At 51.0% G+C, this 14,022-nt stretch overlaps 1 protein-coding gene across 2 annotated transcripts in view; it reads left to right on the forward strand.

The window, feature by feature from the left end:
* The first annotated feature begins 386 nt into the window (after positions 1-386).
* The window catches only part of RASGRF2 (Ras protein specific guanine nucleotide releasing factor 2), a 2,022,215-nt gene continuing 2,008,579 nt past the window's right edge, over positions 387-14,022 (forward strand). For both annotated transcript variants that reach the window (XM_085632406.1, XM_085632407.1), the window contains exon 1: positions 387-2,238. In XM_085632406.1, the coding sequence (XP_085488532.1) occupies positions 1,969-2,238 (270 nt within the window). In that variant the 5' untranslated portion in view covers positions 387-1,968. The remainder of the gene's footprint in view (positions 2,239-14,022) is intronic.

Here is a 14,022-nt window from a genome sequence, read left to right on the forward strand (position 1 = left end):
GCACTGTGCGCGGCCGGTGTTAGGGCCAGCCTAGGCTGGGAATCCTAGCACCCCCCCCCCCCCCCCCCCCCCCCGAAGTTCGAGTCTAGTTGCGCCCTTGCCTCACCCTACCCTAAATTCTTCTCTAGAGAGGCCACTGAGAATGCAGTAAAACCTCAATGTGGCGGGTGCTCACCCGGGGTGACATTGCTGTACATGGGGTGCATATCTTTGTCACGATAAAAGGAAGGGGACAGCTCAGAAAATGTATGGGTCCGCGGAGCCTCTTGATGGATTGCCAGGCACCCCGTTTCTCCCACCCAGGGCCACGCCCCCTTGCTCTGGCCCTGGCTGAGCTGCCGGTACAGCCGGATCCCGCCCTGCCTCTTGCCCTCCGAAGGAAACCGCAGCAAAGCGGATTAGCGCTGAGCTCCCGCATGACGCGCGCCTTCTGTCTGTCTATTCTGCGGGTGATTTCATTCTCTGCACTGCTTGTCCGAAGACCGCCTGGTTTTTGGGGCTGACTGGAGAGAAGGCTCGGGTGACACCGGCAGGAAGAGTGCGTGAAGTGAAGACGAGAGGAGCAGGGATAGCGCACGAAGCCCCACACGCAAAAGGAGAGGGGGCACAGCGGAGTGACAGCTGTAGCAGGAAAGAGGAGAAGTCTCAACTGCACGAGAAAACAGGGCACGGTGTCCCACCCCCAGGGGTAAACAGAGTGCACGGAGACACCTGCAAAAGAGAATGGGAGAACAGGGACTCGTGCGTGCAAGGGGTCAGAGGTGAGCACGTTGTCCACAGCTGCAGGAGAAAAAGGGAAAGTCACTCGTGCAGGAGGAACCGTGCACGGAGCTACACCTGTAAAGTGGGGGGCAGGGACTAACTAACACATCCGGCGTCCACACCTATAGGAGGAAGCAGGGTTATACCTGTAGGAGAAACGAGGGGTCACGCTATCCGCGGAAGTGAGGACGGGAAAGTGACAGCCGCAGGAGAACATGCGAGTGACGCCTGCATGTGGATGGACATCTCGGGGAGCGCAGAGAGACCACCCACAGTGAATTCATCGGGGAGAGTAGAAGGGGCTCTCTGCGGGTGTGGAAAGAACTCGATGCAGGGGCGTACAGAGGAATGAGAGGCGCCCCCCGCTGTAGCGCCTAGAACCAGAAGGTAGCAGAAAAAAACGGTGCCGCAGGAGTCCCCAGCAGGGGATCGCACCTAGTGCGCAGGAAAGTCACCCCAGCAGGGGATCGCACTTACTGCGCAGGATTGTCGAGAGGCACACAGTCACCCAAGCAGAAGGGACCTCCGCAGGAAAGCTTAAAGGGGAGGTCAGGGATTCCTCGAGTGGCCGCCGGAGGGAAGGTGCCCTCCACAGTAGCGCACAGAGTCACCTGAGGAGAGGGAGAAATGCACAGAGACAGTCACCCGTGAAGGCGAACGCAACCCCGACGTCAGTGCACATATGCAGACTCACCCTACCAAGGAGAAGGAACCCCAGACAGAGTGCACTGAACTAAACCCACCTCGGGGGTAGGGAGACACTGAGACCCAGAGTCGCCGCTGAAGGGGAGACGGCCTCCACAGTAGTGCACAGAGGCAGTCACCTCGGCAGGTGAAGGCAAACCCGGCAGAAGTGCATTGAGGCCGTCACCCCAGACGGAGGGAGGTACCACTCTACCGAGGGATAGTCGCCTCAGTGAGAGGGACCTGCCGCGGGAGTGCACAGGAGCAGGAAAAGGCACCATCTGCAGAGCGCACAGAAACAGTTACCTCGGGAGAGGAAGACACCCTGGGTAGGAGTGCACAGAGGCAGATTCACCCTCAGGGCACTTTTCGCTGGAGGGCGCGAGAAGGCAGCCTACTCATCCCAGCAGCGGAAAAATGCCTGCCTAGAGGGAACCGCTGAGCCGTCGCTGCCCTCCCCTCGCCCCCCACTGCAGCAGTGCCATGGCCGGGCGCGGAGAGTGAGCGCCCCGCGGAGCCGCCATGCAGAAGAGCGTGCGCTACAACGAGGGCCACCTGCTGTACCTGTCGCTGCTCGCGCGCCGGGAGGGCTCCAAGCGCGGCACGCTGGCCCGGCGCACGGCCGAGGGCGGCCGCTGGCATGACAAGTGGTTCTCCCTCTTCCAGAACGTGCTCTTCTACTTCGAGAGCGAGCAGAGCGGCCGCCCGGCCGGGCTCTACCTGCTGGAGGGCGCCAGCTGCGAGAGGGTCCCGGCGCCGACCCCAGGGCCCGCGGGAGCGGGGGACAAGCAGGTAAGGGGCGGAGGGCGGGGCGGGTGGGCTGGGCTGAGTGCACGCCCACTTTCCCTCAAGCCTCCTGTATTTACATTCCAGCTCACACTGCCCCGGCGCACAGGTCATAGAAAGTTCACTTCTCTGTCCTCAGTAGTAGATAGGTCACCGAGTCCTTTTCATATTGCTGTCAGTCACATTAGTCTCTCATCTCATTCTTACGGTGCTGGCGCACTGTTACTGGTGGTGGTCGCGCCCCACACTTCTTCCACTCACAGGCAGCTCACTCTCTAACCCTCACTCAGCAGCAGCCCACCCTTCTTACACTCACACTACCCCAGCGTGGGGCATTCGCCTCGATATTTACCCTGACACTCTTTTCACTCATAGGCAACTGACACCCTGCTCCCGACACTCTTTTCACTCATAGGCAACTGACACCCTGCTCCATCACATTTCACTCGTCTACAGGCAGCTCACTCCTCGCCCTGTTCTCACTCAAAGTAGCGTATCCCTCTAACTCTTACACCATGCTCACGCACAGACTCGTTCACAGGTAGCACACTCACAACTTACAGCCCACTCACACACTAGGATCGTGGGAACCAAACACTCTTACATTACGCTCACTCACAAGACACCCCACTCACCCTCACACCATCTGTACTCAACGTTGGACTCGAACTCACCCATACACAGTCCTCACGCAGAGGAAGTCTACCCAACTCACCCTTTCCCTATTTCCATTCACATACATCCCAGCCACCTCCTGCGCAGACCGTCTACTCAGAGGCAGCCCCCCCTCCCTCACTTTATCTCTCTCCCCTCACCCAACAGGTAACCGCTTACACTTTCCGCTCATGGGCAGTCCATCCTGCCCCTTTCATCCTCACTCTATTCTCACTTGCGGGCACTACACTTCACTCACCCTCACATTGTCTTCACTCACTGCCAACTAACACTACTTTCTGGGGCCCTCCAAACTCACCCTCAAGCCATCCTCACACAGAGGCACCTCGATGTATTAACAGTTCACAAACCAGCGACCTCTCCTAACTCTGGTTGACTGTATCCTGCTCTTTGACCCTTTTACAGCGCTGCGTTGCCTTCTGACTATGTTCGGGCTATAGAAATGCCGCATACATGTGTGCATTACCTATCCTCACTCACAGGCAACTTATCCTCACTCACAGGTAGCCTTCACACTCGGACATATTATACTCACTCGTGTGCGGCCACCTCTCTCACCATATCTCCTCTCAAATCCAGCCCACATTTCTCACACTAACCCTGCTCACAAGAGTCCTTCTGCACTAGGAACCTCCCCTGCCAGAGGCAGCCCCAAAGCGCGCTCCTGGACGTTTCTGCCTGTCTTCTTCAAACCTCGAAACTTTTTTTCTGCTGTCTTGCGAATGAAGGTGATTTTGTGGAAACGCCAGTGAATGACTCCTAGTCGCAAATCTTGAATGTGGGTCCCTTTTGTGTAAACTTCTATTTAGAAATAAAATTTAAATCGGGCTTCTCCTTCAGGGCAACCCGTAGGATGCATTGTAGTTGTCATTAAGTTTAGAGATTCGGACTCCATGGTACCAAGGAGCTATACATAAAATGCACATTTCGTCTGTTATTTCGCCTCACCCTGTCAAATGTGTCAAGTAGTGAGTAAGTATCCATGGTTCATGCCCCCTCTCGCGAACGCTGCTCTCCTCTAGCTCTAGGGTCCCTATATATGCCCTTTGCGGTGAAGCGCCGCGAGCCCTGCCACTGCTGTCTTAAAGAAAGGCGCTTTACCCATATTCCGCCAAAGCCTTCCACGCGGCCCTACAGCGCCATTTATTCGCTGGAATCTTTAACCCGTTCCCACTTCCCTAAAGCATGTCGCTGTTTCCAGCTCCCTGGTTCACCAGACAACCGATCTAAAGCATGCAGGAAGCGCATAGCATCAACCGCTGGGCCGAAAGCTCTGCATTTAGGCGCACGAATTAAAGTGGTGCTTCATCAGTGTTTGTCGCTAGGCGGGTCCCGCATCCCCCACCGGATCCGAGCAGCGCTGCGTGTTAATTCAGTGGGGGGCTGCCTGCGCCGGGCACTGGCTTTGGGCTCGCTGTGGCATCCAGTGTGTGTAGCCTGGCTGAGGCGGTGAACTTAACAGACCCACGCTCCCCTCCCGCCCGGTGCAGTGCACTTCCTATATTAACACGTGGGAACGATGAGGAGTGACGCTCGGAGCAGTGTGCGGACACCAGGCTGACCCTGTGCGATCCCGCGTACCGAGGGTTCAGCCACTCGCCGCCGGTTCTCAGGCAGCACAGAGAGGGCGCAGACAGCAGCCACAACCCATGCTAGCTGCGGCCCGTTAAAAGCCCCACTCAATGAAAGCACCTCGGCTTCCGGCTGGAGAGGGTGCGGTTCAAGATGCGGTCGGATGCAGGCTCACAATAAACAGCAATTTATTGAGGATACATGTGCTCTGCGCCCCAGGCTTAGGTGCCAATGCACCTGGTGCACCACTGTTAACTACGCCCCTGAGGCCAGGCAAGGAGCTTGCACCCTAAAAGAAAGGGAGGCATGAGGTATGAAAGAGCCAGGGCGAGGGATTCCCGTACTCCTCCCCAGCTGCTTGCTTTTTACACCCTTCCGCGGTGCACATGTGCACTGATGCACAGCGCGGTCTGCAGAACATGTATGCACTGTCGCGTCCTTCCATTTACGGACACACACCGAGGCACGGGCCTGCTCGCGCCTCTTCCTGTGCACCTTAGAAATGCTCCAAATGCAACCGAGTGCCCTGGTGAACATATGTGCAGCACACAGGAGCGCGGAGCAGTCTTCTGACAGCAAGCAGTAATGCATCTTTATATAATGTGCATTAAAGGCAGAAAGGACTAGTATCATGGCCTTCATAGAGCATTGCACAGCTCTGTGCGGGGCCCCGAAGCACATTATTGGACAGTGAGCATGCTGTGCTGCGCAGGAGTGTGCCGTTGAGAGGATTTCGCGTTTGCTATGGTCCCCTGGGGGAGTGTTTGGTGTCGTGTGTGAGTGACCAGAGAGGGGTTCTCGCCTTGCCTTTGAGGCAGCGCCTAGCCGTGTGCCGGAGGCAGAGGCGTTAGCGATGGGAGTGCAAGTTATAACTATAGTCGGAACCAACCTATGTAGCAGCGACACAGACAGCATCCCCTTCCCCAGAGGCAGAGGGGAGCAGTATGTGCCCCAGCAGTGGTGGTGGTGGGAGGGGGAGTAACCAGAGAAGGGCGGGACGGAGACATCCAAGGCAGAGAGGCGGGTAAATGGTGTGACCTGGGCTAGCATGGGACCTGATGACACGAGCAGCAGTGCTGTATCTCAAAGGCAGAGGCACTGCCCGCTGCTGTACACACACACCTCACGGGCGAAGAAAGCAGCGGGGACGTGACCAGAACCTACTCAATCTTTCACAACCCAGATTTGACCGACTCCCATAAGCCCAACAGGCCAGTATCGTTCAGTAGAGGTTCACGCTCCAGTCCCAGCCCCTGCTTCCACCGGTGGACGAGCTGCGGTTGGATTGTGTACAGAACTTAGCTGGACTGGACCCTGCACATGCAAGGGTGGGAGTCACGGCTCTTGGTAGGTTTCCACCCTGACAGTCAAAGAATGATCCAGCCGCACCCTGTTAACCCTCCATGCAGGGCCAGTACACTTTTTTAGATCCAAGAGTCCCTTCTTCTCTCTAGGTTTACCCGAGGAGGCAGATTCCTACCCTTCTCGGACATCCTCGCTGCAGGGCCCACGTCCATTGTTTGTAAGGAATGACCCAGGAGGAGACTTACCCTCCTTCTAGGGTTTCAGTCCATCCCACTCCTCCAGGTGGGCTGGAGCTCAGTTCTCTCAGTGTGTGGCCCACACTGGAGCTGAGCGGGGTGGCCAGGGCAGGAAGGAGCAGCAGTTTCACATCATGTTACAAGTCCTCGTTTTACTCATGCATGTACAGTTATTGCACATAATGTCGATTCAGATGGCGACCAGCCACGGTATTTCCTTTTGGTGGTTTTATTTATATCGATTAACAAAACGCTGTCTTTTTTTCTAAACAAACTGCTGAACTACCACCACACACATGTGCTACATTTCGATTGCAGCCGATGACGAGCTGCCTTTAAACCCACCAAAGATCCTTCCTGCTGCACGTTTGCACTATATTCTGGGTCAATGGCATGCGTAGGGTTGTCTCGCCTTTCTCAAAGAATCTCCGTGTCCAGGATTGATTTACCAGAACTTGAAGCACAGTGCGAAATGCACCAGGATCGCAGGCTCGAGAAATGTACTTCCGCCGAGATCATACCGATCCCTACAGTGTTTCTCTTTAGTGATCGGCACACACTATGCTGCATTAAAGAAACCCCCACTGCTTGCACCTGCAGAGGGCACATTATCTATCCCTCCCTGTCACTGCATCAACCTCCCATGACGTGGCTTCATGTGATGTCACCGTTGTCAACGGTCGCATGCCGTCACGTCCGGTGATGTCACATCTCCTAGCGCCAGGGCTTTAAGTGGGATGAAAAAACTCGGGGATCTCTCAAAGGGGCGTGGCCAATGTACATACAGGGCGTGGCTTAAAACACCTAAAAGTCAGTGCTTCGCATAGTGTGCCGCCCGACTGGTATTTTGCTGTTTCTATCATTGCATCCACATATATGATACAAGAAACATCATACCTATAACAAGTCAGGACTATTGGCTTCGTCAATGGTTGTTAGTTGCATACGGTAAATAGGCAGCAACTATGGCTTGTAAATAATATTGAAAAAGCTTCCACTTAAAGCCTTGGTGACAGACACTACGACAATGTTGCTGCTTCTGATTTTCAAAAAGAGAAGGGAAATCCAGAGAGAAAATGACTCTCCTTAAAGGATTTCCCTTCCCCTGCAACGCTCACCTGGCATGACGTCATGCCGTAACTTCTCCACTAGTGAGAAGTGAGCAGGGTGAGCAGCGCACATCGATGTGCCTGCTGTCTCGAAACGGGTTTCTATCAGGCTCTGTTTTGTGCCATAGCACTTTTTGCCAGACTGCAGTGACAGCAGTCCGGGAAAAAAACAGACTGCCTGTGCCAAGGCACAAAATGGAGCCCGATAGAGACCCGTTTCGAGGCCTCCTTTAAAAAACTGCCGGTGCTCAGACCCGGAGAGACCCGGCCCACTTAAAGCCCTGCCTAGCGCAGCCATTTTTGTGCGTAGCCGTCCATGCCAGGAGAGGGTCCAGGTGAAAAGAGACAGCTGCGGATTCCACAGTCAGGCACTGACACACACAGGGAGACACACGTGCCGGGAGCTGAAGACACCTCTTCTGCATCTAACAATGAAACGTCTCTATCTGATGGAACCCACCCTCTTGTGGCTCACACTCCTACATTCTGGAGCTGAGGGATGACCCCTAGAGGCCGTCCACTACCGACGTCCTGCAGCTTCTAACGGCGCAGGGGGCACTGCAGCGAACTGCAGGGGGCGCTGTGGCTTTTGCAAGTAGTGTAAATGGGCAGGCACACGGATGCGGCTGACCGGCAGCATGGGGTGCTTGAATACAAATACATGCGAGAACATAGAGGCTGGCACACGGGCAGAAGCTGCTTAAAGATCTGCATGGGATCCACACCAGCAATCTGCTGCCGAGGATTACCGAAGTACAGAGAGAGGAGCTGCAGGCCGACCACCCTGGGCCGGCTTAACAGGCTGGCTCCAGTGTCCCCAGCACTGCTGATTGATACATACATACATACATACATATATATATATGTTAAAATATGTACACGCACACACGCTCACTGGATAGAGAGGCGGTGTTTAAACTCTTGTTACAGAATATCTGCATAGATAAAAGTGGAAACACATATCTCTCAGGTTCACTGGAGAGGCCGTAACGGGTCTCTAGATTGAGTGTGAGGCCACAAAAAGTTCTGTTTTGTCATGCCCACACCAAGACCCTTGGGGCAGTGTGAAGGTTATACATGTTCGTTTGTAGTGCATACATTCTCCCCTTGGTATCGCCTAGCTGCATCTTTGGCAGTGCAGTGCCTCTCCTTGTGGTGTCCTGGTTTCCATCCCAGCCCAGGCTCTGCTTCAGCTTGTGGTGATGTGTTCTGTTCATGCTCTCATTGAGCTGCGGGGTATGACTGCTGTTTGAGAGCCAAGGATTAGATGCTTTGCCAAATGCGTGCAGATCTTGTAGGTAGAACGCCATGTCACCTGCCCAGTGGGGGGTGAACAGTGTGTCTGTAGTAATCCTAGGGGGGGGGGGGGGGCTGTTGCATACTGTAATTGCCAATTGTACATCATATTTGCTCCATGTAGGATGTGTGTTAGGAGTTCTGTGTTGGATTTCAGTTTGTGGGGTGTCATGGGTCCAGGGGTGCTGTTGTAAGTAACTGGATGGTATATCTTTGTTGGATATTTCTGAGGCGGTCTGTGAAATGCATTCTTTTGGAAGTTTGTGAGTGTGAGATTTCTTATTACCTTTTGGTCTCATCAGTCACGTCATAGCCAGCTCTATGCGTACCCGAGCTATGCTGGGTTTATGTAATCAGTTCTGCTAGTATGTTCAGTTTGTGGGGTGTCATGGGTCCAGAGGTGCTGTTGTAAGTAACTGGATGGTATATCTTTGTTGGATATTTCTGAGGCGGTCTGTGAAATGCATTCTTTTGGAAGTTTGTGAGTGTGAGATTTCCTTTTGGTCTCATCAGTCACGTCATAGCCAGCTCTATGCGTACTGAGCTATGCTGGGTTTATGTAATCAGTTCTGCTAGTATGTTCAGTTTGTGGGGTGTCATGGGTCCAGGGGTGCTGTTGTAAGTAACTGGATGGTATATCTTTGTTGGATATTTCTGAGGCGGTCTGTGAAATGCATTCTTTTGGAAGTTTGTGAGTGTGAGATTTCCTTTTGGTCTCATCAGTCACGTCATAGCCAGCTCTATGCGTACCCGAGCTATGCTGGGTTTATGTAATCAGTTCTGCTAGTATGTTCAGTTTGTGGGGTGTCATGGGTCCAGGGGTGCTGTTGTAAGTAACTGGATGGTATATCTTTGTTGGATATTTCTGAGGCGGTCTGTGAAATGCATTCTTTTGGAAGTTTGTGAGTGTGAGATTTCCTTTTGGTCTCATCAGTCACGTCATAGCCAGCTCTATGCGTACTGGGCTATGCTGGGTTTATGTAATCAGTTCTGCTAGTATGTTCAGTTTGTGGGGTGTCATGGGTCCAGGGGTGCTGTTGTAAGTAACTGGATGGTATATCTTTGTTGGATATTTCTGAGGCGGTCTGTGAAATGCATTCTTTTGGAAGTTTGTGAGTGTGAGATTTCTTATTACCTTTTGGTCTCATCAGTCACGTCATAGCCAGCCCTATGCGTACCCGAGCTATGCTGGGTTTATGTAATCAGTTCTGCTAGTATGTTCAGTTTGTGGGGTGTCATGGGTCCAGGGGTGCTGTTGTAAGTAACTGGATGGTATATCTTTGTTGGATATTTCTGAGGCGGTCTGTGAAATGCATTCTTTTGGAAGTTTGTGAGTGTGAGATTTCCTTTTGGTCTCATCAGTCACGTCATAGCCAGCTCTATGCGTACCCGAGCTATGCTGGGTTTATGTAATCAGTTCTGCTAGTATGTTCAGTTTGTGGGGTGTCATGGGTCCAGGGGTGCTGTTGTAAGTAACTGGATGGTATATCTTTGTTGGATATTTCTGAGGCGGTCTGTGAAATGCATTCTTTTGGAAGTTTGTGAGTGTGAGATTTCTTATTACCTTTTGGTCTCATCAGTCACGTCATAGCCAGCTCTATGCGTACCCGAGCTATGCTTGGTTTATGTAATCAGTTCTGCTAGTATGTTCAGTTTGTGGGGTGTCATGGGTCCAGGGGTGCTGTTGTAAGTAACTGGATGGTATATCTTTGTTGGATATTTCTGAGGCGGTCTGTGAAATGCATTCTTTTGGAAGTTTGTGAGTGTAAGATTTCCTTTTGGTCTCATCAGTCACGTCATAGCCAGCTCTATGCGTACCGAGCTATGCTGGGTTTATGTAATCAGTTCTGCTAGTATGTTCAGTTTGTGGGGTGTCATGGGTCCAGGGGTGCTGTTGTAAGTAACTGGATGGTATATCTTTGTTGGATATTTCTGAGGCGGTCTGTGAAATGCATTCTTATGGAAGTTTGTGAGTGTGAGATTTCTTATTACCTTTTGGTCTCATCAGTCACGTCATAGCCAGCTCTATGCGTACTGGGCTATGCTGGGTTTATGTAATCAGTTCTGCTAGTATGTTCAGTTTGTGGGGTGTCATGGGTCCAGGGGTGCTGTTGTAAGTAACTGGATGGTATATCTTTGTTGGATATTTCTGAGGCGGTCTGTGAAATGCATTCTTTTGGAAGTTTGTGAGTGTGAGATTTCCTTTTGGTCTCATCAGTCACGTCATAGCCAGCTCTATGCGTACCCGAGCTATGCTGGGTTTATGTAATCAGTTCTGCTAGTATGTTCAGTTTGTGGGGTGTCATGGGTCCAGGGGTGCTGTTGTAAGTAACTGGATGGTATATCTTTGTTGGATATTTCTGAGGCGGTCTGTGAAATGCATTCTTTTGGAAGTTTGTGAGTGTGAGATTTCCTTTTGGTCTCATCAGTCACGTCATAGCCAGCTCTATGCGTACCCGAGCTATGCTGGGTTTATGTAATCAGTTCTGCTAGTATGTTCAGTTTGTGGGGTGTCATGGGTCCAGGGGTGCTGTTGTAAGTAACTGGATGGTATATCTTTGTTGGATATTTCTGAGGCGGTCTGTGAAATGCATTCTTTTGGAAGTTTGTGAGTGTGAGATTTCTTATTACCTTTTGGTCTCATCAGTCACGTCATAGCCAGCTCTATGCGTACCCGAGCTATGCTGGGTTTATGTAATCAGTTCTGCTAGTATGTTCTGTTGGGTCTGGAGTGCCTTGTGGATATTGAAGACAGTAGAGCATTTTACATTGTCTATTTGTGTTGGCTGCCTTTAAACTCAGATGAGCATTGAATGGAAATCTATAAGAATGGTACCAGCATTTGACACTGTGATAGCCATCTGAAAGGACGATGTGTGTTTATCAAAATGAAACCATTTTGTTTGTGCCTTTGTAGAGTTTTTTTGTGTGCCACCAGTGCTGTAGCATTTATTGCAGTCTGGACTGTCTGGAGGCGAACATGTGAGACCCGATCCACCACATGTAGCGCAGACCTAGCCAGAGGGGCAACGGGGCGCTGTGTGTGTTTGCATCAGTAGGCCACAGATTCAACCCTACACCTTGATACAAATTGCCCTTCTGGAATGTGTGCTTGTGCGAGGCGCTGGGTCACTCAAGGAGAAGGCAGACTTTTACTTTTAAGTGGGTAACTCACAGCCTTTCTAGGCGCTGCACCATTCCTGTCATAGCACATAGTACCTTTTCATCACTGCATGTTGATATTGAGCGGAGTACACACTTGTGTTGTAAAGTGTTTTGAAAAGTATTTTTAAATGCTGATAATATCCTCTTTACTTTGAATTTTCACATCAAACAGCAGCCACTGTGCAGAGACAGTCTATAGGCATTTTTAGTATTTCAGGTCCACAAACAGAAACCAACTGGAAGCTGTGGCACTGAGCAACATAAGTTCTGTTTTAAAATATATAAAAGTACACAAATCAATATGAAGATTTTTTTTTACTTAACAATGAAGTTATGTAAATAAAGAAATGTGTCAATATTAACTAAATCCTAGATTGTATGATTTTTTTTATGTGAAGGTGAATAGGGTAGGAAACATAAAGGCAGTGGTGTCAAGTAAATATTCATAAAAGTCTATCCTACTTTGTAGCTATGATAAAATGACTCTTTTAGAACAGAACACCATTTTAATGCTTGTGTGAATAATGTGTAGGTGAAATGCTAAAGAAAAAATTCGGAAATCAGTGTATACATAGGCCGAGCTGTGCCTGCGTGGCCCCTTCTTCGGTATTTAGCTGGTTGGTGGGTACAGCTCAATCCGCAGGCGCCGAGCTGTGTTTCAAAGGGCATAGCTCGCCCCCGCAGACCTGGTATTTACAGAATGACACGACGATAAGAGAAAGCAGAAAATACCGCAAAAGGCAGCCCACTTTCCAGGGAAATATTTCATATAATCTAGATTACCGGATTTACCTTCTTTCTCTTCATCTGGAGGTTGAAGTTCACATCACTTCTCCGGTTTCAAGAACTGATAAAATAATATCAAATGACCAGGACATACGTAAAGGATGTAACGTGCGGCGATTGTGAACTTTAAAACCAGTTAAAATCCGGCACATGTTCAGCCATGGCCTTTTGTATCTGCCATCTGCCCGTCACAGATAGGACTGAGTGTCGGCGCCAGAGCCAGAGCAGCGCGTGCCGGTCACTGTCGCTGTGCAGGGGGCGGGGACAGCAGGGGGGGGGCTGAACTCTGCGGGGAGGGCCGTCAGCGGGTGGCCTTTGTGCGCTCGTGAAAGCCACCAAGATTATTCGTTCTTTATCCACTCTCTAAAACGCTCTTCCTCCCACTTAGCAAAATTAAATGCAGCATTAAATCTCGTGTCCCCACAGATTAACAGAATCCAATTATTTGAGTTTTTAGCACTGACGGCGCTCTACATTTGTACAGTTCAATGAGATTTTGAATGCGGCGCATCGCAGAACCTGTCCCCAGCCGGAAGTGATTGACATCACAAAAGTGGAATGGGTATGAAAGGCAGGCTCCCCTCACAAATGGCTGCTAATGGCGGTTGGTGTGGGGCCAACCGCCACAACATTCACACCCTCCACTCCCGCTGAGCCCCAGGGTCCTCTCCCTCTGGGCAACCACATCCATTTATGTATCTGTTTCAGTATTCGAAGCGTTTTGGAGGCAATCTCAGCAGACATCATGCATGCTATGCGTCCAGGATGCACAGTGATTAGTCCAGACCCCCATCTACAGTCCGCACTATTACATTTCCTAGTGAAAGGTAATGACCCCAGCCCAACGCACCTCAGTAAAAATAACATATATATCTGCTGTGTTGTTATCACCGAGGGAGCTCTCCAACATTCCAAGTTTTAATAGAAAAGGAGGGCTTTACATGACGGCCGGGGTCATTGGGAGTACCTACTGAAGACCCCTAGTGTGGCCTTACACTTTTAATAACAGGTATTTGCAATTCATTCTGGTGCTGATAGCTAACGTGCATTGCCACTCAACTCAATGATACTTATTTTACCTACCTTGGAAGGATGAAATGCCGAGTCCACCTGCTGGGGTTCGCATCTTTATGTACAAGGACAAACACAGATCCCTAAAATGGCTGCGCCAGTCCACGGTTATGGTCCTCCCTGTGCTGTTGGTACTGGAGGAGCAGTTCCTTTTCTAGGCCAAGAGGGACTGACCTGTCAGATGCTACAGGGGGATCTTGTTGGCTCCAAGTTCTGGAATCAGTCCTGGCCTGGAGTGTGACTTCACCCTCTCTGCAGTCTGTAGACTTTAGCACTAGCAGTGTTTGTCAGGATCCTTGTGTGTGCTTCATTGTAGACTGGGCGGGGCAAAGTAGTCCTTAAAACTGTACTCTAGTCTTCGCTATTGTTTCAGCCTCTTTTCTCATTCGAGCGAGTACTCACAGTAGAGCTGGACACAGGCTTTGGAACAATTTGCTCTGTCCATTTCTTTAATATTCAGAGTTTTATGCTAAGTCTCCCAGCCAGTCTGCTGATGGGAGGACTTGTTTGGAATTCTGCTTTTGCTCCCTTGCTGCAGGGATGCCTGCTGGTACTGCTTAGGGTTGTCCCTCCTT

The sequence above is a fragment of the Triturus cristatus genome, chromosome 2_1, assembly GCF_964204655.1.
Source record: "Triturus cristatus chromosome 2_1, aTriCri1.1, whole genome shotgun sequence".
Lineage (NCBI taxonomy): Eukaryota > Metazoa > Chordata > Amphibia > Caudata > Salamandridae > Triturus > Triturus cristatus.